The 27,689-nt window shown below is 45.1% G+C and overlaps 1 protein-coding gene across 2 annotated transcripts; it reads right to left on the reverse strand.

The window, feature by feature from the left end:
• Positions 1-27,689, reverse strand: CNMD (chondromodulin). 2 transcript variants are annotated; one of them, XM_046028117.1, is made up of 7 exons: positions 27,496-27,689; positions 26,921-27,061; positions 21,479-21,619; positions 14,199-14,312; positions 9,714-9,867; positions 5,726-5,892; positions 1-2,127 (listed from the first exon to the last, which is right to left on the reverse strand). In XM_046028117.1, the coding sequence occupies exons 1-7, from the start codon at positions 27,646-27,648 to the stop codon at positions 1,915-1,917; spliced, it is 1,083 nt and encodes a 360-aa protein (XP_045884073.1). In that variant the 5' UTR covers positions 27,649-27,689; the 3' UTR covers positions 1-1,914. The 2 variants fall into 2 exon arrangements, with proteins under 2 accessions (XP_045884073.1, XP_045884072.1); XM_046028116.1 differs by having other exon boundaries at positions 1-2,130; positions 27,496-27,687.

Raw genomic sequence — 27,689 nt, forward strand, 5'->3', positions numbered from 1 at the left:
AGTACCTTTCCAAGAGACAGCCTTCCTACGCAAGACATGCTTTTGCTCCTTACTAAGTCTGGCACCTGCTCCATTCTCAAGGAAAGCTACCAAGGTTGGTCCATCTCAAAATGGAGACCTAACCAGCTCCCTCTGTGCCAGCAACCTTTCTTCTATCTACATTTCCATCTTAATATGTTCTTCCTCAACCAGAATGCTTGTTTGCCTGATTATATCGTGCACCTTCATACCTCTGACTTTACTGAACTCCTTTCTCTGCCTAGAATGCCCTTCCTCTGTCACCTTTACCCAGCAACTCCTACTCATCCTTGAAGACCTAGCAAAGGCATTTTCTTCCTCCAAGAAGCCCAGTGCTCCCATCCTTGCCAAGGCTTTTTGTGACTGTGAGTCCTGCTTATCTCGGTCTCTCCTGAGACCACAAGATCTTGTGGCCTGGGATCACTGAGTCTGTGGTGGTTCGGTTTTTTTTTCACTTTTTGTTTAGTTCTAGAATCAAGTACCTGTTGCTGGACAGTGAGGTTGGAGATGATAGGCAGAACCATTGACACACATTTGCTTAGTTAATAAAGTAACAACCGTTTTTAAAGACTAAACATGTAAAATTCCCATCTATGCCAAAAGTCGCTGCTGCCTGAGAACGGTGTGACCATTGGACGTATAATTCTGCATGTGTCTTTCCTTCATATCTTTTTCATGTAGAGACCTAACTTAACTGTATATTCCATTAAATGCAGACATACGAATGATGATCTGATAACCAGGTTGAAGAAACTGTTAAGATTTTACCAACTTAAATTGGCAAACTAGACCTACAGTAATACGGTTTATTTAGAATATGGGACTGGAGTGAGTCATGGTATCAAGATCTTTCTGTCATCTCTCTAAGTCATTGTATTTAGAAAACTTTTATTTTCCTTAAGAAAGTTCTTTGTCTCTCAAACTGAGATTCAAAACTAAAATGTAAAAAATACAAAATACCTGCCCATTTACCTGATCTGAAATTTCAGTTTCTAAAGACAGTCTTTGTTCCTAAGAGCCTTTCTGTCACTATAAATAAATAAGCCATTCCTCTCGGCCAGATCTGCCAGGCAGCACTGTCAGCCCTATCATTATGAGAGTACATCACCAGCCTGATTTGTACTAAGAAGGTAGATACCACTCTGCTTCATGCCCAGTGAGCACTGAACAGATTGAAAAGGGTGTGAAGACCTGCTTTTCAGAATGTTAGTGAAAGTCCTTCTGCACAAGTCAGATTTATCTTCATTTTCCCTCTTTATCCTAATGCTCTTTTCCATGGGGTGACTTCTGACATAGGGCAGCCCCCTGTGAATCACATGCCTGTACGAACTATAAATTACAGATCTCCTGTGAGCTCCACCTTAAAATTGATACTGCTTGCTTTCAGGTAAATTCCATTATAAGTCCCGTTTTACTCTTGTTTGTATTTTTATGTGGGAACTTGGGAGCACATTTGCAAGACTGGGAAGAACAATAAAGGTTAAGAACAATGGAGGAATTCTGTATAAATAACAACCAAAAACAATTACTTCAGTGACTTGATTAAAAAGAACTCAAGGGTACAACTGAGATCTTTACGTTGTAAGTGATTTTTCATGTTTATTTCAAAGTAGCTTGGGAAGTTAGTCTTATTAAGTAGGCCTATTCGCAAAGCAAAGCAGATAAAAACAGCAAGTAATAAAAAAAATTGTTATGACATTTTAAACTACCCTTTCAGTACATTTGCACATTCTGGATAAAGTTCTGTAAAATAATTGAGAGCTTCTGGGAAAGGCATCTTGAGCAACATTGCTCAAATTGAGTATGAAATACTTTGTGGTCCCCTCAGCATCAAGATGCCTCATACTCTTGTCTCTTGAGTTTTTATGATACAAGCCCCAGGTACATGAAGTGATTTCACACCATGCCCAAGATGCGGGCCACCCACCAACTACATGGCATGACAACTCTGCAGGCCGAACGGCAACCTTGATAATTATAAGGCCATGGGTAGTAGCCCCCCAGGGGCTCACAGATCTTCTGACAATGAGTGTAGCTCCGTCTACATTCTATACAGCAGATTCCTTCATGATCCAGTCTAGGGTCAAATGTCATGCCTTCCTCCTCCTGCTGCTGTGAAATAAAAGGTAATTATTTGTTTCCTTCATAATAAAAATTTTGTAGCATGCACATTATTCTAAAATAAGATCCTGAATGTTTCATTGGTATAAGAAATCAGCATAATTTTCTGTAAGAGGTTTTCAATCTTATTAGACCCTTAAAATTCAGAATTCCTTCTAAAATATCAAGGAACCTCCATCTGTCACTGGCAAGAAGGTTGCTTTTTTTGTTTTTAATATTACAAAGTTTCTCCATGCCTTTAATGAGCCATGATTCCCACTCAGTAGTGACTCAGCTTGTTTTAAGTTAGCCAAACGAAAAGGAGACATTGAAAAGTAGCTTTTCTGGGGTGCCTGGGTGGCTCGGTGAGTTAAAGCCTCTGCTTTTGGCTCAGGTCATGATCTCAGGGTCCTGGGATCGAGCCCCACATCGGGCTCTCTGCTCAGCAGGGAGCCTGCTTCCTCCTCTCTCTTTGCCTGCCTCTCTCCCTACTTGTGATCTCTCTCTGTCAAATAAATAAATAAAATCTTAAAAAAAAAATAGCATTTCTGCAACTACTGACTAAGTTAGTGGAACACTGATGCCATTTTGTACTGATGGCTTCCAGGTCTCGGAGCACCTTTTGAAATTCATCGATGGAGGCTAATAGATTGCTGTTACAATTGCAGTGGCTGAGAATGCTGGCATCATTTAGATTCTGCCTTCATTTCAACCTTAAGGGTTCTATAACACTCAGAAAAGGCACCATATAATGTCTAAAAATTCAAGACCTTAAACTTTATTTTCTAGTTTCTATGTGCCATTATTATTACCTAAATAAAACTATGGATACAGTAAAAATCACCTACACAATCCCCATTTTCACTGCTGGAGATAGCACAGAACTGGAAGGAAGCTGACCTCTGCCAAATCTGTGTATCTGGTTTTCCTTTTCATAGGTTCCTAGGGGTTTAGATTCTGAATTCTCTGTTATTGAGTTACATTGCCAAGAAGCCCTTACTGTGTATTCTTAATTCACTTGAAATCTCTCCTTGAGGGACTCGAACCTGCAGCACCAAACGCAGATTAGTCTTGAGCAAAGTGAACCTTGGAACGCTATCGCCTTTTCTGGTATACCAACAAGTCTTACCTTGTTGGGGGGGGGGGCTTTTTATTATTGGGAATATCAAACATACTGGAAAGGGGAAAAAACTGTGAACTGAACATCTAGTTTTGACAGTTCCACTAACCTTTTGTCAAAATTGCTTGATCTTTTCTGAAGTATTTTAAATTTTGAAGTGACTTTAAAGAGAATTGAAGGTATTGTGACATTTCACACATACACACATTAGGGTGTGCCTCTAAAACAATATTTGCCTACATAACTACGATGCCATTATCACACCTAACAAAACTGACAATTCCTTAACACCATCTGATAGAACTTATGTTCAAATTTAATCGTCAAAATATTTGCCTTACTCTTAAACCATTTTTTTCTTTATTCTTCAGACTCTTTACATTTTCCCCCTCCTTATCTCTTGAACTAGGTTCATCTGGGACGGCAAAAAGAAAGCCACCTCATTAGTTGATTATAGCTGATTTTTCCAGGGTAGGGGAAGTCAAAAGCCTGTCAGTTGAGGCATTTCCTCATCTGAGGGTTCAACAAAGTTTTGTTAGGATTTGAAAGCTGGGAGGAAATCTCAGGTTGTTGCCCCAGGATATCTCCTGAAAAGAACATGTGAAGGACTGAGCTCCTAGGGAGATGTTTCTTCTTAAAGCTTAGCACGAAATAAAGGAAAAACTGATAAAGAATTGGAGTTTTTCAAGGAAAATGGATCACCCAAGTCTGGAAGCAAGACAGGCAAAGTCACATCCTGCGCCTGCAAAGGGGCTGATGCCCTCTCCCTTGAGCCAGATTTACCTAGCTCAGCTACCTGGAGATTAAACTATATTAAATTTTCTATTTGCCTATTCAGATATATTTCTCTCTTTTTACTATTTGAGCTTTAGGGAATCAAGTACTCTGGTGGTCCTGAATTTTCCAATAAGTTTGGGTCATTTAAGAAATACTTTTTGTTCTAAATCTTTCTAAAATATGCTAGTCTAAAACTAGAAAATAAATTTGCAACACATGAAACACTATAAAACTGAAGAAGCTACACAGGAAAAAATAGATGAATTGGCCTATGAAAAGATGCTCAACCTTACACATAATTAAAGACCGGCAAGATGAAACAATGGGAAGATGCAATTTTACATCCAAGAGACTGGTAAAGATATATTTTTTTTGAAGTTTGATAATAAATGAGCTCCGTTCATTACAATTGAAGACATGAAGCTGGTGTAATTCCTTAGGAGACAATTTGGCGTCCTCCATTAAATAATGTAAAATTACCATCTCCTTTGACTCAGTAGACCCATACATCTGTATCTATGCTAAAAAAAAAAAATTCCCACACATGTACAAGAAATACATATATAATAAGACTAATAATTAAACTGAGCAAGGTGATGCCTACGGTGTGCCAAGCACTGTCTAAGAGCTTTGCCTGCATTACCTCACTTACTCCTTCCCGTGACCATGTGGGGCATATACAATGTTGTGTACTGTTAACGGTATTTTCTAAGAGCAAAAGATAGGGTGATAATTTACATGTCCACGAAAGTAATACTAGTTAAATTTCTGTACATCTATCCACACAATGGAATATGATGTGGCCATTAAAATGAATGAGGTATATGTATGTAGGAGACAGCGCAATCTCCAAAATACTGTGACTGGAAAGAAAGCAAGGTATAGAAGTTTGTATGCTCTATGGTGTTAAAAATGTGTTAGTGTGGTACACTCTTGTGCAAAGAAAACTGGGCTGTGGGAAAGGTGTCTGAGATGGAATGGTAACACATTTTTTTTTTACTCTTTTATAAACTTTTTTAAAAAATGCATGTATTATTTTTTCATTTAAAATACTAATTACAAAAATTTACTATTCTTTTGCTCCCTTCACTTACGGCAAATAAATTTTTTTGAAGATTTGTGAAGTCTTTAGCACATTAGTGCCATCCTTATAAATAGCAGTGCCCAGCGTTTCAGTCTGAAGTGTTTTATCTGTGTGTATGAGTCTGTCCCCCACCTGGACTGAGAGCCCCTGAGGGCAGAAGTTAACTCCTCTCTGCATGCACAGGGCCTGGAAAAGAGCAGGTTCTCAGCAAATGTCTGCTGAGTGGATGAATAAAGTGGATATAAGGGGCGGGCGGGGAGAGAATACTTTCATTCCATGTGTTGTCCCCAAGGCACATTCTTGGAAATATTTTTTGAATAATCAAATTCCTGGTACGAATTTGTCTTTACGGATTTGCCTAGGACTCAATAAAGGGGAGAGCACAGAAAAAACTTTGAATCAGGGTTACAACAAAACTGGATTTCACACCAGAGAGACCATGCTTAAGTGTCTTACCCTCATTTTATAAACTCTGTGACAAATTCATATGTATTTTTTTAAATAATTGAATAAAAATCCAAGTTGAATATTAAGTGCTCATTTGAAACCTCAAGTAGAAATAACCACCACTTCAATGTTCTGTTCAAGGGATATGTCTGAGCAGTCATGAAAACAGCAGTACATACGTGGTAAGGGTTGTCTGGGTTGAAGAGTTCTGAATCCTCTTGAACACTAGGTCTGGTTCCGTTACTTGGCCCTCCAGGGCCTGGGTTGCCCTGTGGTCTGCTGTGTGGTCTTCTTGTAGTAGTTGTAACAATTTTTCGTACCAATTCTCTTCTTTCTCTCTGGATTTCTTAAAAAAAAAAACAACGTTTTTTCTGCTGAAAGTTAATTCATTTATTTGGATAACTGAGGAAGTATGTTTATCAAGGTAAAAACATAAAGGGGTATCAAAACACATTCTTGTCTCATTATTGAAATTTGTATTGAAGAATTTTTAATAGTTTCAGAGTCTTAGGTTAATACTTAACGATACAGATAACCAAGATGTGGTTTTATAGTCCTAACTGAGGGAGATATTGTGAGACAGCTGACAAAAATCCATTCTCAATTCTCTGATTCCTTACCTGCTTCTACTATAGGGACTGAGGAAGTAAAATACTACTTGTTTCCCCAGCCTCCCTTCCAATTAAGAGAGACCAGTTGGAACATTCTAGCCAGTGAGATGTAAGCAGAATATATTGGTGCAGTTTCTGAGAAAGCTTTTGATTTCTTGATAAAAGAGGACTGAAACAGCTTTCTCTGTCTTGTCTTCTTGAACATAGATATATCTCGGTTATGACAGCCAATCCGTGACCAGAAGAGGTAGGCGCAAGGATGATAAACCTATATGCTGTGGGTAGCAAACGGTAAGCTAGGAAAGAGCCTTGGTGATATCGCCGAGTAGCTGCTAATGTCAGAAACTGACCTCCAGACTTCTGACTAAACCCTGTATTTATCGAAACCACCAATGATCAGGTATTCTGTTACTTGCAGTCCTGAGCATTCTCTTTCACTGTTGTTTTTTAGTAGGCTCCACACCCAACATGGGGCTTGAACTCACAATCCTGAGATCAAGAGTCACATGTTTTACCAGCTGAGCCAATGAGGTACCCCAGCCCTGTGCATTCTTAGTAGATTGACTGTATGTGTATGAAGCTTTATGGTTTTCAGGAGATTTATCTTGGCTGATTTTTTTTTTTTAATCTTGCAGGAGGATAGAAAAAGCAGATACTTTTATACAAGAGGGTATCAAGGCTCAGAAAGACCAAGACACTTGGCCAAGATCACAGAATGGGTGACAGAAACAGGAGCCAAACGTGAACTTCTCTGGCTCCCAGCCCAGTGCTCTAGTTCCTCCCACCACCACAGGGGGCCTGCTGCGCGACCCATGGCTGACGAATGACACGTGGGAAGTCACGCACAGCTTTGGCCTTGGTGTCTGAGTCTTTCTTCATCTGTAGAATGGGGATAATGTATCCAGTTCACAGAGTAGTGATAGAGAATAGAGCTGTGTCTACGGGTTTTAGCAAAGCATTTGGCATATAAGTACTCAACTGTTAGGTGGTGATGACTACATAATGCTGTGTTATTTCTGAGAACTTGGATGGGCTTTATAGCCACGTGAGCTTCCACAGATAGCTTCTAGGTTTCTGAGTTCATGGTTGGAGAATCATCACGGAGCCCTGGATTCAAATCTCAACGCTACTTTTAACTAACTGAATGACTTCAGGCAGATTACTAAATCTCCGTGAACCTTGGTTTCTTCATCTATAAAATGGGGATATTTGTAATTACCTGGACAGTTGTTGGTAAAGAATGACGGAGGACAAAGCCTTGAGCCGTAGCACAGTGACTGGCAGTTGGCCCCCAGCCAGAGCTCAGCGGCCGCCAGTGCTCAGCCTTCCCCCTGAGCGTGTCCAGCCGCCACTGTCTCTGAAAACACAGCCGTGTGATGCTGATGACCTGCCTGCTTAAGGATCCAAGGCAGGGGTTGCTGGACCTTGGAGTTGGGGAGCTTTTATTAGAATTAGGTGTTAGGGACCAGGCATCCTCAGAGCGGGTTTCATTTCCTTGATTTTATTGTTAAATGTGACTGCATTTATGAAAGACTGGGAAAAAAATATCCTCCATCTTTAATGTGTGTAATATTCCGCCCTCTAGCGACCCCAACAGTTATTTACCCCTTTCCATTTAGGTGGTTTCCACTTTTCTGGTGTTGGACCTAACGTGTAGTTCTGGGGTGGGTGTTGTGAGGACTGAATGCTTTGGGCGGTGAGGGGCCAAGCTACATCTCAGAAGTACGGAGCTTGCTTTGCCGAAGGGTGAAGGTTCTCATCCCATCAGTCACACTAGCTCCGTAGTCACATCCCCACCCCCCAATACCCTGCTCTGTTATTTTTCCATAGTGCTGCATAGGCTGCCATATGATTTTCTTATTTTAATTTAGTGTTTGTTTACTGTCTCCCCTTGCTACAGCGTGAACTCCCTGAGGGCAGGGATTCTTGTCTGTTCTGCACCTGTGCCTCCAAACTACAACCTTGAGCTAGTAAATGGCGCAGAGTAAGCCTTCAGAAAAGTGTGTGCGGAGCAAATGAATGAGCTCCTGGGTAAGAGGCATGTCCTCAAACAGAAAGTGATTAGAGCTCTACATACTAGCAGAGTCGGAGGCTTTTGTCCTTGACTGGACAAGGGACAGGTATTGGAGTAGTTCCTGGGAGGTGGAAAGCAAGGCGGCCTGTTGCGTGTGGGGGCAGGTGAGGAATCAAAAGCCAGCACTTGGCAAAAGGCCATAGTATTGTGAGTTGTGAGCGCCCACCGGAGCAAGAGCAGGGACAGCAAAAGTGACTCGGTTTGGCAGCCCTCTCCAGTCCCTCCGGTGGGGACAGCCACTGCTCATGCCACTCCTGACTGAGCCTGCATGTGGCCTCAGGATCCTTCTCAACTCACTCTTCCAGGAAGCCACTGCTAGTGGCTTATAAATTGGATCCTGTTGGCTTTGCCTGGGCCAGAAAGTAACCATCTTATCTAAGCTTTAGGACATGAGACTTGTGACCTGTAGGAATAAATTAGGGGTGACAGAATCAGAAGCCTGGACTCTCTAAGCCTAGTTAGGGTTTTTTGTTTGTCTGGTTTTGCTTTTGGTTTTTTTTTTTTAAATTGGGGTAAAATAGAAAATAGAAAATTTACTATTTTAACCATTTTTAGTTGTACAGTTGAGGGGTGCTACGTTCATTCACATTACTGTGCAGCCGTCCATAACTTCTTTCACCTTGTGAAACTGTAACTGTTCCCTTTCAATAATCACTGCCCCTTGTCCCTTCTAAGCTTGGTGGTTTTAGTGCCTGTATTTTATTACCATGCTGCTCTCTCTGTATCCCATAAAATATTTCAGAAGACAGAGTATATCTCAGCTGTGCCGGGAGAAAGGCCTTTCTTCTACTCTTGAGCCACAGCTCCAAAATAGGCCTTTGGGGTGGGGTGGGGGGCAGTGGGGTGACTGGTGGTGAAGAGTGAAAGGACCCTGGGTACAGAGATATTCATGACAGAGTTGGCCCTCGGGGCTCACCTGGCCTTCACCACCCACAGAGAGCTCGAAGGTATGTTCCAAGCTAGCTCTGAACCCCAGGGGCCCTTCGTTACTTTTCAAGGGACTTGGAAGCTGATGCTCGAGCCTTGAACTTGAAGAATCTCAGACTATACCCACAGCAGCTTTTGGCTGTCCCATAATTCTAGGTTTGAACATAATAAAGATTCAGCAGTATGACGGCTTCTTAGTCCCTTGATTCCCTGCCATAGGAATAAAAAAATGTAAAATTGGAAAGCGCAAACAACTTAGATTAAGGGGCAGAGCAGAAAAAGGGGGGGAGTGTCATAAATAAAAATGGCAGATAATGCAGTGGTATTCTGTCTCCGTGAGCCTCTTCCTGTTAACCCTGCTGCTCAGTCCCTTCCCTAAAACATTCATGGCTGTCACCTTCCTTCTCTTTGATCTTCCTTGCCAATTACTGAGACACCCGTGGCTCGCATCCTGATGTATCTTCCTTGTTACAGGCTCAGGCCTGTGGAAGGCTCACAGGAAACTCACCCAAACAGGGAAATTCCCGGCAGCATTAAGAGAATTTAAAATGTTACCTTTTGGATATGTTGGCTTAAGCCAGAAAATAGGAAGGTCGCCACAGAGTTCTAAGACCTTAGAGCTCAAGAAGCTGTTGTCCTTCACAGGCTGGTCTACAGCCACCCATATAAGAGAATTTTCTTCATATTTAACTGGCATGATCTTGCCTTCCTGCAAGTAAGTAAAAATGAAATGCATTGAGCAAAAGGACAATGAAGGCTGCTGTGTATTTAGAGTCACGTGCTGGTAGATTATTTCACCTAATAAAAACTTAATGAGAAGTGCATGTGTGTGTGGGACGGCAGGGAGTTGTGTATGTGTATGGGGTATGTAGAGTGTGGTGGTGTGTATATGTAGGGGATATGTGTGGGGTTGGGTGTGTGTGTGTGTGTGGTCTGTAGTATGTGTGGGCATTTGTGTATGTGGGGGGATATGTAGGATTGTGTGGTGGGTTTGGGGGTATGTATGTGTACAGGGTGTATGTGGGATTGTGGGGTGTGTATGTGGTGTGTGTGTGTATGGTGTGGGGATGTGTGTGTGTGGTGTGTGGAGATTTGGGGTATGTGGTGTGAGGTGTGTGTGTGGTGTAAATGGGGGCATAGGGTTTGTGGGATGGGTGTGGGGGTGTGTATGTGTAGGGGTATGTGTGGGGTGGTGGGGTGTGTATGTGGTATGTGTGTGGTGAGTGTGGGGATTTGGGATGTGTGGTGTATATGGGGGATATGTAGGGTGTGTAGGGTGGCTGTAGGGGGTATGTGTGGGGTTGTGGGGGTATATATGTGGTGTGTAGGGGGTCGGGGTGTGGTGTGGTATGTGTCTTGTCTTTGTAACTCTCTGCACAATATTGTCTTTGCCCCTCTTGTCACCCTGCCTTTGGATAACTGAAATGTGTGAATACTGAGTGTCCTGAGTGGAAGTGAAAATTACTTGATACCAACTTTGAGACTTAGGTTAATCTGATGTTTTTGATCAAAGTTTTTTGAGGAAAAGCAATTGAATGAACTCTGAAATCCTATAAAGGATAGAGGAGCCCTTCATTTGAAGTGAAAATCCTTTGGGGTTTTGTTCTGCAGCTTCTGAACAACAATGGAAAAAAGCAAGTGATTGGTTCTTTAATGTCTTCAGTTCAAAGTATTATTTAACATAAACCATTTCTACATTTCCCAGCTATAACAAAACATATTTCAGGTGTCCCTCGCATCAACCACACCACTGAGATTTCAAAGCTAAACCCCAGATTTTCTTCTACAGCGAGTTGCTGAGAACCATCTGATAACCCAGAAGACAAATTTATTTTGCCAGGTTGTTCCTTTCATGTATTTATTAGTTTGCAATAGGTTGGAGAAATTAAAATGTTTTCTCCATATTTTTAGCTAAAAGCAGCACTTCATTTATACTTTCTCCCCTAGGCTTATGGTTGCATTAAAACAACTTAAAGTTATTGGAGGAGGCTAACACTCAGGTAATCCACTTATTCACCTTAAATTAAATGGCTGCATCCAGGAAATAAATGCTCTTTGGGTATAGCAGCCTTTTAAAGTTATACAAAACTGATGAAAAATTTATAAGACCAAGTGGTGCATAAATCTACCCCATCATAAGCTAAAGTGTGTGGGGAACGCGAGGGATGCTTGCAACCGTGCAGACCTAGGCATCTTACAAGCTGGCGATGTGCGATCAGCTTGCAGCACATAGTCTCAGCTGCCCACCTCGCCTCGCCTCTCCCTGCCCCCGCCACACAGCCCTGCTTTTGTGTGAGGCAGCAGTGTCCCCGCCCCCAGGAGAGACGCTGTCTGCTCCCTTGCTCAGATCCTCCAGTGGCTAGGGCTGCCCGTGTGACCAGTTCTAGACCCTGCAGTTCACACTGAAGTATGCTGGGGAGGGCTGAGAAGCCTTCTACTGTTCCTGATGAAAGGGAAGTCACGGTTGGCATTGCTCAACCTCTTCCTGACTTCCTTCCTTGATGCGCGGTTGATGGTTGGAGCCGGGAAGGAAAGCCCAAAAACATCAGCAATGCTGGCCCCCTCCGAACATTGCCTACTATGGAGAAAAACAAGTCCTTTTGTGTTTCAGTCACTCTGAGTGTAGTTTTTTTTTTTTTTTAAGATTTATTTATTTATTTATTTGACAGAGAGAGAGATCACGAGTAACCAGAGAGGCAGGCAGAGAGAGAGGAGGAAGCAGGCTCCCCGCTGAGCAGAGAGCCTGATGTGGGACTCGATCCCAGGGCCCTGAGATCATGACCTGAGCTGAAGGCAGAGGCTTAACCCACTGAGCCACCCAGGCGCCCTGAGTGTAGTTTTCTGCTACTGACAGCTGGACACATTCCCAATTCACACAAACATGTTGCCTGAATTTGGCTTTGTCCACCAGAGGACCCACCAAGCACAATAGAAACAACACAGGAAAAATAATTCGCCTCTATAGTCTAAAGAAAAGAATCAGATGCAGACAAAGCTTGAAAATGCCAAACTGTTCATCACCATGAATTATTTCTATATTCAAATAATTATTTTGAATTGCTATTTGAAATAGTGAAAAACTGAAGATGCTGAAGTATTCAAGAACAAAAGGCTTAAATTGTAACCATTTGATGACATATAATATATCCATTATAATCTGCATTTAGAACTAAAGAATGTAAGAACGCAGAGCAACATAACTTTAATCATGAAGAGTATCACACACACCCACACACACATGAAAATAATTCACCAAAACATTAACATTAGTATTAACACGAACATCTGTGGATTAAGCAATTGTGGGTGACTTTCTTCTCTATTCTTTTATGTATTTCCCAAATTTTCTGTAATGACCAAGTATTGTTTTTAAAAAATCAGAAAAAAGGGGGCACCTGGGTGGCTCGGTCAGTTAAGCGTCTGCCTGCATCTCAGGTCATGATCCCGGGGTCCTGGATCGAGCCGCACCTGGGGCTCCCTCCTCAGCCGGGAGCCTGCTTCTCCCTGTCTCTCTGCCCCTTCCCTGCTTGTGCTCTTCCTTTCTCTCAAAGAAATAAATGAAATCCTTAAAATATAAAAATTAAAGGGCGCCCGGGTGGCTCAATGGGTTAAAGCCTCTGCCTTCGGCTCAGGTCATGATCCCAGGGTGCTGGGATCGAGTCCCGCATCGGGCTCTCTGCTCAGCAGGGAGCCTGCTTCTCTCTCCCTCTCTCTGCCTGCCTCTCTATCTACTTGTGATCTCTCTCTGTCAAATAAATAAATAAAATCTTTAAAAATAAATAAATAAAAATTAAAATTAAAAAAATACTACTTGTTTTTAAAAAGCCCGGGAAATGTACTGCACACTTAGGATTAGATCTCGGTCGGCTGTGGCTGGAGAGCTGGCCCTTTTGGAAGCCAGGAGAGGAGAACTGCTTCAATGGCCGTTTACCGAGAACATGAAAGGGATTCCGTGCTACAGAAATGGAGTGCTAGGACTGTTAACAAAATGGTAATGTGATAAGAGAAGCTTAAGGCTCAGAACAAAGGAGGTCTGGGTGTCGTTTTTATAGTACTGTACTCTTCGGGCCAGCTTAAAAAACTCACGGTTTGTTGTAGCTTTTGTTTTGTTTGGAGACACCTGCCGCTGCTCCTATGACAGCAAACAATTAGGCAGTTTCCAGGCACCTCTGCTTACCCTTATTTTTCTTCCTTTGCCTTAAGGGAGCTGATGCTGGCTTTACCTCCCTCTCAGGGATATAGGGAGGCCCAAAGCTGATCATAATGGAATTAGTAATTTATAGCAGCAGCTGTGTAGTCATTATCCAGTAGGTTCTAAGGCCCTGGGGACAGGAGGCAGACCCTTAGTTTGTAGGTGACAAAACTGAGGTTCAAAGAATTGAAGCCACATCCATAGTGTCCGAGCTGGGACTTGAACCCACATTTTTCGATTTTCGGTTTTCTTCCCACCATACCCGGCCACAACTTAAATAGAGGGCGATGATGCGTGTGGCCACGTTGTAAGCCCTATAGCATCGAATAAATGTAAGGTAGTAGATGTGTCTTTAGAATTCTGTGCAATTCTTAAATTTTTATAAAATCAAGCTCAAACGCAAGTTGTTAATGATAAATGGGAGAATTATGCTTTAAAAATCTCACGAGTCTGACACATAGGAAAGGAATTAATGTTAAGGAGCTTCATTGGGCTGAACTCAAGCCAAGGAGAAGAAACTATAGGGGGAAGCAGCTCGGCTCAGAATACGTACAATGGTTTAATCACACCCTCCCCCCCAAAGTTGCCTGGTGCTGAGGGAAGGGAGCCCTGTCGCTGCTTTCTAGCACAGGCGTGGTGATTGGCTGCTAGAGATTTCCAGGAGGAATTCCCACACTGAGTGGAACTGAGGCTAGAAAGCTCCCAAGGCCCCTTTAATGAAGATTCTGTCATGAGAAGTCCTTTACATTGTTTTCATCACTAATCAGTTCCCTCCCCAACATTAGGCAAACAAGGGCCATGTGAAGACCAAGCCCCTTTGTCTGTCAAAGCCTGCCACCGGTACCCACCAGCTCAGAAGCGGTGCTCTGTTTGGTCGCGGTGCCCACCTCAGGAATGCGAGCCTTCACCTGTGCTTTGATGTAGCACTTTTCTCCTCCAGCAAAACGGATTCCCGTGAGGCCCTAGGAAAGAAAAGTTTGTCCATCCCGCTATGCATTCATTTGCTCATTCAATGTATTTACCGCGAGATGCGCCCTGTTCCAGGCACTGGGCATAGGGATGAACAGAACGGACAGAATGTCTGCACTCATGGAGCTTACCTTGTTGCGTTATTTACCAAAAATAAAAAGCAGAGGAGAAGTCAGGTGGCAGCAAGTACCACAGAGAGTACAGCCGAGGGTGAGGCAGACAGGACTGAGGATGGTACTTTGGACAGTGTGGTCAGGGAGACCCCTGCCGGGGGCTGAGACAGAGTGTGTTAGTTGCTCCGTCAACACTGGCAGGCTCAGAAGAAACACTGCCTTGTCCCGGCAGCTTTCTCTGGTCTTCCCAGGTGTGGCGGGCTCCTCCTCCTCTGCCTTCCACAAGCCTTCCTTCCCCTGCATGTGGCGCTTAGATCTCCGTGCCACTCCTTGTCAAGGTTCTGTCCCAACTCAGTTATAAGCCTCTTGACATTAGTATCTGAACTTTTTCTTTTTGGTGATCCCACAAAGGTTCTCCAAAGATGTGCGCCCAATTCATGAATTCCAGGAATTCAGATTTTGCTAAGTCACCGAGGCAGGGATATAGCAAAGCTCCCTACACCACCAGGAGCTGACCTTTGTTCCCAGACCTTACTGGAGGACTTGGATGCTTTGTTTCTGTCCCCTGTGAGACACAAGCAGTGTCTCCTGCTTGTCACACTAGGGACCAGCCTCCGGGGCCACATCAGCCGCAGGACTCCAGGTTCACCTCATGGCTCAGGCCCAATGCTACGGCAGGTGCACGAAGCCTGGCAGTACGTTCTGTCCCAAGGGTGTTTACTTCAACCCTGGTGGAGAACCTGTGGCTTTCATGATGAGTGAGTGGCCAAAAACAGAGGTAAACGCCTACACATTTTATGCCCTAACAACAGACATCCACAGAAAGCCAAACATCTCAACTTGTTAATCTTCTGTTCAGTTGAGATGAATGTCAAGAAGATCTAGGACTTGTTCCAGCATCAATGCTGCAGGGGGTGGAGGGGTGAGGACGAGGGGAAGAAAAGTACTCAGAAATCTCTCGGGGTTTTGACTCAGGACTCAGCCCTCTTCCACAAAGAACAGTGGACATTGACGGCCAGTTCTCCTGTATGTATTCTGAGAGCCAGCAGCCCTACGGCTGAGGGGCGACTTGCCGGAGCACAGAGAAAGAAAGGCTCCTCCTCCTAAAGTCCCTCGTGCTCCGCCTTGTGGCCTCATGGGCCCTGTTCTCACACATGACACTGAAGTCCTAGCATCAACTCTCACCCAGAGAGGGGGTAGCAATATCCTTGCCCTCTCCAGGAGGAGGGACTCCCTGCACCAAAACCACCTGGAGAGATTTAAAAACCGTCGATGCCTGGGGCTCTCCACAGAGATTCCCACTTAACTGGCCTGGACCAGTGCCCCTCAGCAAGCTCCAAGCTTCCAAGCTCGCCACATGGTTAGAAGGTGTAGCCAGGGTGGGCACCTGGGTGGCTCAGTGGGTTAAGCCACTGCCTTCAGCTCAGGTCATAATCTCAGGGTCCTGGGATCGAGTCCCGCATCCGGCTCTCTGCTTAGCGGGGAGCCTGCTTCCCTCTCTCTCTCTCTCTGCCTGCCTCTCTGCCTACTTGTGATCTCTCTCTGTCAAATAAATAAATAAAATCTTAAAAAAAAAAAAAAGAAGAAGAAGAAGGTGTAGCCAGGGTGACAGAGCACCAGTTCAGGGAGAAAAGAACTTACTCCGGATAACAAAGTTGGTAAAAGACTGAAATAGCCTACTATACACGGAATGTTTCTGTCCCCTCACCCAGATTCCTATGTTGAAACCTCCCCACAGTGGGATGGATTTGGAGGGAGGGCCTTTGGGTGGTGATGGTGTCCTCGAGGCAGCGCCCTTGAGAATGGGATCAGTGCCCTCCTGAAAGGGACCCCGGAGAGCTCCCTCATGCCTTCTGCCCTGCGAGGACACAGTAAGAAGATGAGCCAACTACGAACCAGCAAGCAGGCCCCCAAGAGATGCTCACCTGCCGGTGTCTTAATCTGGCATTGCCCGGCCTCCAGAACAGGGAGCAATTTCTGGGGTTCAGAAATCCCCCAGGCTCCGGGAGTTTGTTACAGCAGCTTGAACGGGCTAAGACACAGCCTTCGAATCCAAGTTTCTTCTATACCAGCGGCTCACAAATTGCCCCTCGCATCAAATTCACCCGGAAGACCGGATCAATAAAAACCGCGTTGGGCCCCACCCCCGGAGTCTCTGACCCGGTAGGTCTGAATGGGGGCCACGCTTTGCTCTTCGGTGCTGCTGCCGCTGGTGGCCTGGAGAACACCTTTGAGAACCACTGCTCCCTGCTCTCTCCTTGAAGGCCTGCTGCTCTTATTCTGTATGTGAATCTAGGGCTCACAGTTTGAAAAACAGAAGGCGGTGGTTGGGGGGGGTGTGGTGACTGCCGCCTTCATGCGATATGTTCCCTCCACCCGCAACCCCCACAGTCTCTGAAGGTGAGTCGTAAGGGAGGAAACACCATATCGCCACGACCATATCCCCAAAGGACGGGGCTGAGTCTATTTAAAGATTAGCAGCCCCGAATGTGAATCTAGTATTGAGCTAGTTCTGACAGTCTACACGCTGCAAAGAGAACTGAAACCTCACAGGGATGGGTCCTGTGGGAAGGAATTCACACATATCAACCAACTTGTCTGGCTACAAATCCATATCCAGCAGCCAGATATATTAAGAGATTAAACAGAGGGAATGGGAAAGCACAGGAAAGCCAAGCAAACCCCTGTTTCTGCAAACAAACAAGGCCTTAGAAGCTGGTGCTAATGAAGAAATTTGCTAGCAAAGATAATGAGGGCAGAGTCCAATGCTCTAGCCTTTTTTTAAAATAAGAGTCAGCGATCTCACTTTAGCTGTCCGTTTTTTTTGTTTGTTTGTCTGTTTGTTTTTCTGTCTAGAGGATCTTATGGATTTCTGTGGGTTAAACTAGAAGTTTCCAAGAAGGGGTCCTTCCCCCAAGAGGGCACTTTAGAAATCTTACAGGGAGTTTTTGGTTGTCACAAAGACAGGGTGGTGGGGGGCTCTCCTGGCCTCCCGTGGGTAGGGTCCAGGGGGGACGGGTCCCACAGAGCCCAGGGAAGTCCTGCAGAACTGAGCACCCCGGGGCCTGGCTGGAAAACCTGGTTGGAAGGATCTGTGCCTAGAATCTAACATGCTTTTACATATCAACACAACATGACTTCTGGCACAGTCTCAATGCGCGAGGACATTCTGAGGAATGCAATTACCACGAAAACGGACAGAAAATGGTGGTTTGTTCACTGTTTGAGAAAATAACCTGTATTTAATTTGCCAACACACACTTAAGTCAGTCTGTATTTTCGGCTGTGGCACAAGTGCGTGACATAATGATGTTTCTCAGTGCATCAGGCTGAGCGTTTGCATACGGAAGTTCCAGTTATAGTATGAATTGCTTTTGTCTTATGTTTCTTTGGTGTTATAGTTGGGGCCATATTGATTTTTGTAAACTTTTTTTTTCAATATAGTTGACAATGTTACCTTAGTGTCAGGCATGCAAGATAGTGATTCAACAAGTCTTTATGTGGTGCTGTGCTCACGAGTGTAGCTGCCATCCGTCACCGTACAACCTATTACGTGCACAATATATGCCCTGTGCTGTGCCTTTCACCTCTGCGATTTATTCATTCCATAACTGGAAGCCGGTATCTCCCTCTCTCCTTCAACCATTTTGCCCATCCCCTCATCCCTCTCCCCTTTGGCAACCATCAGTTTCTTCTTTGTATTTATAGGTCTGATTCTGCTTTTTGGGTTTTTGTTGTTGTTGTTGTTGTTTGTTTATTCATTTGTTTTTTAGATTCTACATGTAAGTGGAATCATATGGTATTTATCTTTCTCTGACTTATTTCACTTAGCATCAATCTGTCTAGGTCCATCTACATTGCTGCAAATAGCAATATCTCATCTTTTTTATGGCTGAGTAGTATTCCTATAGATAGATAGATAGATACCATATCTTCTTTATTCAACTATTTATGGACACTTGGGTTGCTTCCATATCTTGGCTATTGTAAAAAATGTTGCAATAAACATAGGGGTGTATATATCTTTTTGAATTAATGTTTTCATATTCTTTAGGTAAATACCTGGTACTAGAATTATTGCACCAAATGATATTTCCATTTTTAATTTTTTGAGGAAGGGTTATATTGATTTTTTAAATTACTAACCTACCCACCTACCAGGTAGGTTATGCTATTCTTTTTTCTTTCCTCCAGCTTTTTAAATTCAAATGTTCAAATATACACAAAGTTAAAAGAATTGGGGAGTGAACACGTGTATATACCCACTAGCTGATTCTATCTTAATTTCTAACCAGGGTTTACGTTATATAAATGAGTCATTAGGCCAGAAAGGGTTGGCTTAAGCCAACAGCAGTGACGCTTCTGAGGGTAAAATGCTTTAGAATGTAACTCATACACTCTGAACAAACCCCTCTTTGTATTCCTTGGGGGTACTGACAAAGACCCTCCTTGACTTACCTCGAGTCAGTTTATTCCAGTTTGAGCAAGAATCCAGCTGACTTGGCCTAGATCTGACCACCCTTGATAACTGATCACCCTGGCTTGCCTTTAGCAACAATCCTGTTGGTTCAGTTTAGTAAAAAACTACTCCATAGCTTAGTAAATTTCTATCCACCAATACTCGTACCCTACTCCTTGGCTATAAACCCTCACTTTTCCTTATCGTATTCAGAGTTGAACACAATCTCTCTCTCCCCTACTGTAAAACCCCACTGTAATAGCTTCCTTTGAATATGGCCTGCCTTCTCCTTTTTAACAAGTGGCCTGGATAATTTTTTCTTTCACAATATACAGCCTAGAGCCCTTTGTTCAGGGCTATTCTCTTTCGTGAGGCCTTTTCCCCCCACTGGCTCTACGAAAACCTAGGTGGGGTCCTAGCTTAGCAGGGGAGACTGTTCACTGTTCACAATTGGAGCCTTTCCTAATCTGGCCCTTCCCCTCTGCTCCCCTACCCCTCTGCTCCCCTTCCCCACCTTCCACCACACGGGGCTCCTTAGAACTCAAGAGTGGGCCTGTGCATTTGTATGCGGGACTCCTCCCTGGGTCTGGAAAGCCCTGCCCCTACTTCTTTGCTGGTGGAAATCCTCATCATTCTTCAAGACCTGATGCAGCTGTCATCACCCCTATAAAACCTCAGCTCCAAGTTGCCAACAAGTTGTCCCCCGCCCACCTCACCCCCCACCGCTGGTATGTTCCATTCTGTTCATAGCTCTGTCATAGCATATTTCCCAGGTGGCCTGAAGTCACTTCTGCGTGGCATGTCTGCCTCCTGGCCTAGACTGCAAGGTCCTTGAGGGAGGGACCAAGTGTCAGAGCATCCCTCATGCTTATCACTGTCCCTTGCACACAGTAGGCCTTGATAAACACCTTTTGAATCTGATGGATGGTTTAAAACAGAGGAGACAGTAGTAGTGCAGGTGCCATAGTGGCTAATTCCTGTGTTTTCAAAAGTCCAGGCTTGTTTAAACCCCTAACAGGTTCCATCCATCAAAAAAATGGACCTCACCAGTTCTGACTTAGAGAAATGTGGAAGCTATCAAAGAGAATTGATCAGTTTATAAAATATTTGTGGTCCTGTTGGCCTACGAGAACAAAACACAATCAATACCATTATTAGAACCGAAGGATTATAAAACAGAAATATAGGTTTGGGATTAAAATATTTTGAAAGTGTATTCCTGATTCAGGCACGTTTGAGAGACGTAGATCTTTTCTTATTCATCCGTGTAGCTCCCTTTGCGTATCTTGATCTTGTGACACACCATAGGTATTCAGTTCTGTTCTGGATTGAATGATGTGTGGGAGGGAGCTACATTTTGTCATCTTTCATTGAGCAGTACAAAGAAAAAATGCTTTTACCTTGTCCTGGGTCTAGCAGTAAAAGCCTTTAATACGTCCAGAGAAATTATCTTTGTGCACTGACCAGAACCATTCGCAAAGCTCTGACTAAATGGTCACATGCAGGGCTGCAAAGCCCACCCCTCCCTCCGACCCCCAGCCAGAGCCTACTCTGAACATAGCCAGTCCTTGTCACAGCAAGGACTACCTAACATCACCCATCCCCCGGGCTCCAAGGTTAGCATCTGTTTGGTATTCAACGGGACTTGTGAAATGCCTTTTGGCATCAGCAAGGGGAGTTCTTTCATTCAAATGAAAAGCATCTCTAGTTTTTCTCATCAATTGGAGCAAGGCAGGTCGATGAGATGTTCCTACGTAGACCAATAAACTATCAGAAGAGACATTATTTTCAAGTGCCTTTTTTCATTATCAAGTCTCACCTACTCCATCTACAGATTTAACAGGAGAACACAAACAGTGATGCCTTTTCCTCATCTTTGAACATGAAAAGAATAAAATATTTACGTGGGCCAAGAGGAGAGAGGGCCCCGAGGGCCGCTGTGTTGAGGTCCTACACTGAAGCACGGCCGCGGAGCTTGATGTCTCAAATTGCCTGTAAATTGAACTTATGAAAACAAACGTGTTTGCCCCTTTCAAAGGAGACTCGAATGTTTTATCTGTAATTGGCCATGGTCAGAAAACATAGGATTATGGTAGGGGAATTTCTCCATGCTAATTTTCTGGATTAAATGGGAAATCTGAAGAATGGAGAGAAGCATGTAAGTAGGTCCCACCTGTAGCTGATGAGATTGCCGGGTCATTACAATCTCCCTCCTCTCTGCAGGCTCCCATTTCAGGCCTCGGGACATTCTGGGGGTGCTCTGAGCATTTTATTCACTGTGTTACAGAAAGCTGCTCGGAAAGAAATAGCTCTTTCGAGTCCTTCTGCCAAGACTTTTATATAGTTCCAAGTACCTGTTCTTTTCAGTGCCAAGGTGTTGTTTTTTCATTTAGAAAATATAAAGGACAAAGAGCGGTCCTTTCTCTGAGAGAATATGCCGCCTAATGTATGTGAATTAGTGGCGCCACGACTGCCATAAAGAACAGTTACTGTTTGGTTGTGTGTGAGAGATGTTGCTTCTGCCTGGATTAGGAGAGCCTTGCAGGCTTGCCTGGTTAAACTCTCTAAATGCATGAAATATACTTACATTCTGGAAATCATTAACTTCAATTGCTTCTTCGGCTCCACTTCCCATTTTAAAGGTCTCCAGGTTGTTCCCAGTATCTATTTCCATTGACCCATCTTGTAATTTCCCATTGATACTCATGGTATAATGGACATTGTAAATCTGGAAGGGAACACAGAAGTCAGTGATGCTTCCTTTTTAGAGCAATTCAGGGCTTATCTTTAGACCTGCAGTATAGGAGGTGGCTTTCCCATCTGTTAAAGATATACCGAATCATCATTAATATAGTTACATATAAGGGCTTCATCTGTACACCCAACCACTTAATACAATGATTTCTTTAAAAATGCCTTAAAGCCGAAAGCTCTGGTAGTCTCGGATACTTATTCAAATAGCGCAGTCATCTGCGATCTTGCTGCGCCCTACAGGTATCCGGGTAGAAGTTCCAGCTACCGCGCATGCGTGTCCTGCCTGGACGAGTCGAATCAGACCCTGTGGGGATGGGGCTTGGACGTAGATCTTTCTTTTTTTAGGTCAGATCTACTTTGCAGTCAAAGTTGAGAGCCATCGATGATAAATGGCTAACTGGGCTGTTAACTGAAGAAGTCTGCAGTGGCACCTCAGTTTGAAAGGTTTTTACAACATCCTCTGGTATAGAGTGAGGAGTACAGGCAGGGCAGGGACACGCCGGATGTAGAGCCGCGCTTGTGGAGATCAAGGTCAATGTGCACATCTGTTTCAGCTCAAAGTGGGAGTTAGTCATTTTAATGACTATGGGACAGGCATATGGTGTTGTAGGGCATCGGAGAAGAGCAGCGGTCCACGAATCAGAAAAACGAGGGGCCGCACCACTTATCCCTGGGTCTCGGGAGGTGCCTTGGCTGTAAAACGAAGAAGCTGGGCCTCGTAGATGGTGTTCATTTCTGTCCTTCGAGCTGGGAGGCTTCACAGAGATGGTCCAGAGGTGACGGTGGCAGACCAGATGGGGCTGTGACGGTCGTCCTTTCTCTCCTGTCCACCTACAATTTAGCTAGAGTAGCTCTGCTTGCTATCTGTGTTATGTATTGGATTTCTGAGTAAAATCTTAAGAAAAGTAACTCCATGAAATATTTTTTCGTTTACCACTAAATTAAATCACCCAAAGGGCTCTCTTAGTTCAGACATCGTGTAAGTACACTAACAAAGTAACTCACACATTGCTCCTACTCAGTGTGTGGCTACCCTGCGTGAACTTTCTCTGTGTTGTGGGGTAATAGGTGCGTCTTACCTTCCCTCTCTTCCCTCGCCTTCCCTCTTTCTTTTTCTGACTTAGAAGCAAATGTATGTGTGTGTATCTCTATATATCTTATATAACATAGAAGATAAAATCTTTAGAGAGGAAGGATCAAGAACTGATAAGAGGCACTTGCTACTTAGTGTCAGGTCAGGAGGTCAGAACTGCAAATAGCTCAGATTCAATTCAAGTCTGATTTTCTCCCTCATTATGAAGAAAGACTGCTACAGACCCTGGAAGAAGTATCTGTTATTACCAGATCATTACTCGTAGAAAACTCATTATCACGAGACCCACAGAGCACAGTTTTATTTCACCAGCAGAGATGTAGAAATGGCTTTGTAAAGCAGTCCCCTTCTGGGCAACGGCCTTTATTCCGCAGCACAGAAAATCCTGGCACGCAATTTCAGCCGAACGTCTCTCCTGTGCCCTTCCTTCCGCCCTACACTGGGATCCCTGCGGTATGCTGTCCCCCACGCTTGCCCAGTCACAAGAACCACTTCCAGTGGTTCTGATTTACCAGAATCTAGAGCAGAGCCCACCAGTCTGTTTGCCTTTGCATCTCAGGGGGTCCTCATGATCAGCCCAGTTTGGGAAACCTGTTTTCTTTGGCTGAGCCGGTGCTTTCTGCATGTTAAGCTTTAGAAAGCAGGCTCTGTTCTGTCCCTGGGCTCTCTGAGCAGCCACCACTCACACGGGCTAAGCATAACCATCAGAGGGAGTATGGCAGACCACGTGTGTGTGAGTTCTTGCTGCAACAAGTGTCCTTCACTTATACAATAAGAGACTGTGTGTGTGTGTGTGTGTGTGTGTGTGTGTGTGTTTGAGAAAACATTGCACATAAGCTTTTACTTGTAAGACAATGCAAAATTTCACAAATGAACCATTTCCAAGTTCTTAGCAGGTCTTAAGGAGACAAAATTAGAATACTAGAAGAGTGGTTTGTGGTCCTAATTTTCCTTTCCCCCACTCCCACCTCCTTTGCCCAGAAAGAAGCTCCCTGACCGGGCAGAGGACCCTCATCATTTGTAACGTAGCTTAGCCGGTCCTACAGAAGGAGCGCACTGTGCACGGGTCCCTGTGGGAGGCCTGTGCCCTGGTGAAGTGAATGGTGGGAGGGTCCACAGTCCAAAGCTCTTTCCAAAGTCCTGGGCCCTGAGCTCAGGAGGCTGGGCTGGTGGGGCAGTGGTCACATTGTCTGCGGAGCCCACAGAGCCGCTGGCACCTCAGGAGATTCTCTGAATGCAAGGGAGTTTATTATTTGCCCGAATTCTGCTCCATACAGTGCTTTTTGCGGCCAGGAATATTTGCTAATGAGTTTCTTTCTTTCTTTCTTTCTTTCTTTTTTTTAAGAATTTATTTATTTATTTATTTGACACAGGGAGAGAGATCACAAGTAGGCAGAGAGAAAGGGGGAAGCAGGCTCCCCGTCGAGCAGAGTTCCCCACGTGGGGCTCAATCCCAGGACCCTGAGACCACGACCCGAACCAAAGGCAGGGGCTCAGCCCACCGAGCCACCAAGGCACCCCTGCTAATGAGTTTCTAATGAAGCCTGGGTTCTATAAGATTCATGACATCATGTTTGGGACACTCTCTAGAAACATCAGTCTAAGACTAAAGGTCTCAAGCACTGATCTCATCCCCTCCTCCCACAGAGCAGGGTTGCTGGCTCTCTCTTCTTGGTGGGAGTTTCCTCATATTTCAATGCCTGTTCCATGTATAGTCACATGGATGAGACGTGGCCTCAATATTTGAGCCCAGGCACTTGTCCCCTAATTGTGAGCACTCTCATGCTTCCTAGTCCTCCAGCTGACTTCCCATAAACCTGTCCTGAGGGTATTTGCCCATATGAAAGGGAGAGGAGGGGAATGACAGCTGGTTCTCCTCTGTAAACTAATATAGAGGGGCGCCTGTGTGGCTCAGTGGGTTAAAGCCTCTGCCTTCCGCTCCGGTCATGATCCCGGCATCCTGGGATCGAGCCCCACATTGAGCCCCACATTGAGCCCCACATTGAGCCCCACATTGAGCCCCACATCGGGCTCCCTGCTCCGTGGGGAGCCTGCTTCCTCCTCTCTCTCTGCCTGCCTCTTTGTCTACTTGTGATCTCTGTCTGTCAAATAAATAAATAAAGTCTTAAAAAAAAACTAATATAGAAAAGCAGAGCGTGGATCCTTCCTGAAGAGTGAGGAAGTCCATTTAGTGGGGGATGTCTTTTGTCTGATGGAGACTTACCTTTTTGGATTTATGTTTTGTTTGGGCTATTTATACTTGTCTTCAAGGAAAGCACACCTGAGCGCATGCTCCACAGAGAGGGTGCCAAAAGGACCCTATTTCATGTTTTGTGATTTGTTTTTCAGACTTAAGTAATCTAGAGCAGCACCAAATATTTTGGGAGTAAAACAAAACAAAACATGATTTTCTGCATTCTTCTGCCTGTACAGGAAATAGAAATAACTTTGATTGTTGGCAATAAAATGTGATTCACTATTCCTCTGTAGTCTTAGAATTTAATACCGCTCTCTTGAACCAGACTCTTGTGGTAAAGTACGAGATGAAAAGACGGAGCCTCACTTAGGATGATCATTCAGTCTCTCTTTTTAGAAGCTTGTCAGTTAGTTGTATTTGCCTTGAATAATTAAATGCCAAATAGTATTCATCTGAATATACAGCATGTCTAAAATCCTATCCCCCCCCCCCAAAAGCAAAGCTATTTTTATCTCCAAATGACCTATACCACTGAGGCTTTGTCATCTAAAAGATAGCATTTATAGTGGAATACCATACAATTTCCCAAGGGATGAAAATCTCAACCCTGCTATTAATGGAGATGGAGATCTTGAAATCGTTCTCCTGTTTGGATTTGCTGCTTTCAAACATGAGAATCTGGCCTAAGTTCTATATTTAAAATACAAATACATTAAGGCACTTTTCAAATATACACAAAATACTGTGCAGTTCTGATCTTACAAATCGATGCTCGTAAATTTGATATAGTCTCTCAAACAGACTCAGTGCTAAATGGCATGATTATCTACAGTAGGCATCTGAGTTAAAAATACAAATTATGCAGTGACTGCAGAAGATGTGATGTGTAAAATTGTTGAATTGCTTTCAGCACCATTTTCTCTAAGTACTGGAATTCGTTCATGCTTTGAATTTCATGGTGGGAGAGAGGGGTGGGGTGACAAACAGCAGTCACAGATCCTCTGAGGGTAGTGATTAAGAAAAAGCCCTTTGTGTGCATCCTGGAGATGGAATTCTTTTCCATTAGTGGAAATAAGCTTATACCAGGCCTGGCAATGGTCATCAAGATAAAATGCCCCTCCCCCCTTTAGAGCGGTGAACAAAATTCAGAGTACTTTGAGAACACCCTGGAATTCTGCCCAGTCATGTTAGAAGCGCTTTGTATATGCTTTGAGAGCCAATGGAGCTTTAAAATAAATAGTTACATTCAAAGAAAGTAGGACAGCAGTTAGTGAAACATTTACCATTAAATCACACGTGACTAGGCCAGAATGGATTTTTAAAGAGATTTGCCACCTTTAACGAAGTTAGCCCATTTCTCTTCCTCAGGGCAAGAGAGAAGGGAGCATTCATGGACAGGTCACAGGCAGTGAAAGAAACAAAAACTCTTGAAAGGTCAAGTTCATCCCTGCTACTGGGTCTGACTATTCTCCAGGCCCATCTTTGTCCTAGGCTCTTAAATTCGTAGCCTTTCTCTGCTGGGAAGGGCCTTGGAGATGATTTAGCTCCATTTCTTCCCCAAGGCCGAGGCCAGACAGGTGAGGGGCCTCACCGACAGTCTCGGGGCCGCTGGCGGCAAGCGCCAGGCTGAGATCGGCAGGAAAGGGCCTTCCTGCAACTGTCCCCTGCGTTCTCCCGCTACTCTATGTTTTAATATTCCCCCTTAAAACTCCGACTTGCTTCTCAACGAAGTTGCCGAGAGCGGAAAACAGCGTGGTGGAATTGGATGAAGAAGGGAGAAGGTGCCCAGGGGGACCTGGAGAAAAGCGCGGGCAGGGGCGAGAGGGCCCGCGGGCAGCGGCGGGCGGCCCCCCGCGGCCCAGCGCTCTGGCTCCACCTAGGGGGGGACATGCGGGTGACAGTGAGGACGCCGCCGCCCCGCGCGCCTCCCCGCCCCGCGCACCCAGACTCGGGTCCGCACCCCGCGCGCCGCCCTCAGGACTTACGTGATTGTCGCTCCCCTTCCAGAAGTAGAAGGCCCCGATGGCCCCGAAGAGCAGCAGCACCGCCCCCGAAATGAGGACCACAGCTCCGACCTTGAGCAGCCGCGCGGGTCTGGAGGGCTTCACGGTCACCGTGGCGTATGCCTGCGGGCCGGGGCAGGGGAGGTCGGGGAGGGGGGACCGGTCACGTCGGCGCCGCCCGCACCCCCGCACCCCGCACCTCCCGTGGAGGTGGGAAACGGCGAGTCCCCTTTCGCCGCGCTCCGTCCCGAAGGTCCCTTGTACTCAGGCGTGGATGTGCGATCAGCAAACTTTTGCCCGACGAGGGCCAGGGCCCCTCGGCTGTGCACGCTCCGCCCGCCACAGGACGCCCGCTCCTGCGTCCGGTCCCACCCTCCCCTTCACCGCCGTCTGGGGTCCCGAGAACCCTGCACACGCGCGGGTTTGGGCACCAGCCTCCCAGATTCGGTGGCGCAAATCCCTGACTCCGGGCAGTGGATCCGGACCCCCGTGCAAAAGCCGGGCCCTGCGTGTCCACTGACCCGGCAGTGGGACTGGGAATCCCGAGCCCTACTCACCGGGGGACTGCAAAACTCGACGTCGTCAGGCCCCACCAGGGCGATGGGAACTTTGTCAGAGTTTTCTGTCATGGCTGTGGCCGGAGGAGCGAGACCCTGGCAGCCTCCGCGCGCGCCCTGGGCTCTGTCCCGCTGCCCCGACGTGCCGGGCATTTCAACGGGGCGCACACACAGTGCCCTATCCCGCCCCGGCC

The sequence above is a fragment of the Meles meles genome, chromosome 14 (assembly GCF_922984935.1).
Source record: "Meles meles chromosome 14, mMelMel3.1 paternal haplotype, whole genome shotgun sequence".
In the NCBI taxonomy this organism is placed as follows: domain Eukaryota; kingdom Metazoa; phylum Chordata; class Mammalia; order Carnivora; family Mustelidae; genus Meles; species Meles meles.

What these genes read in the sequence shown, in the direction of transcription:
- CNMD (XM_046028116.1), bottom strand. Translation starts at nt 27,648, where the DNA reads ATGCCCGGCACGTCGGGGCAGCGGGACAGAGCCCAGGGCGCGCGCGGA. An exon ending in GGAAGGGGAGCGACAATCAC is followed by an intron (nt 21,620 to 26,920) that starts GTAAGTCCTGAG and finishes GTTCCCTTCCAG; the next exon opens with ATTTACAATGTCCATTATAC. An exon ending in AGAGCACCGCTTCTGAGCTG is followed by an intron (nt 9,868 to 14,198) that starts GTGGGTACCGGT and finishes ACTTACTTGCAG; the next exon opens with GAAGGCAAGATCATGCCAGT.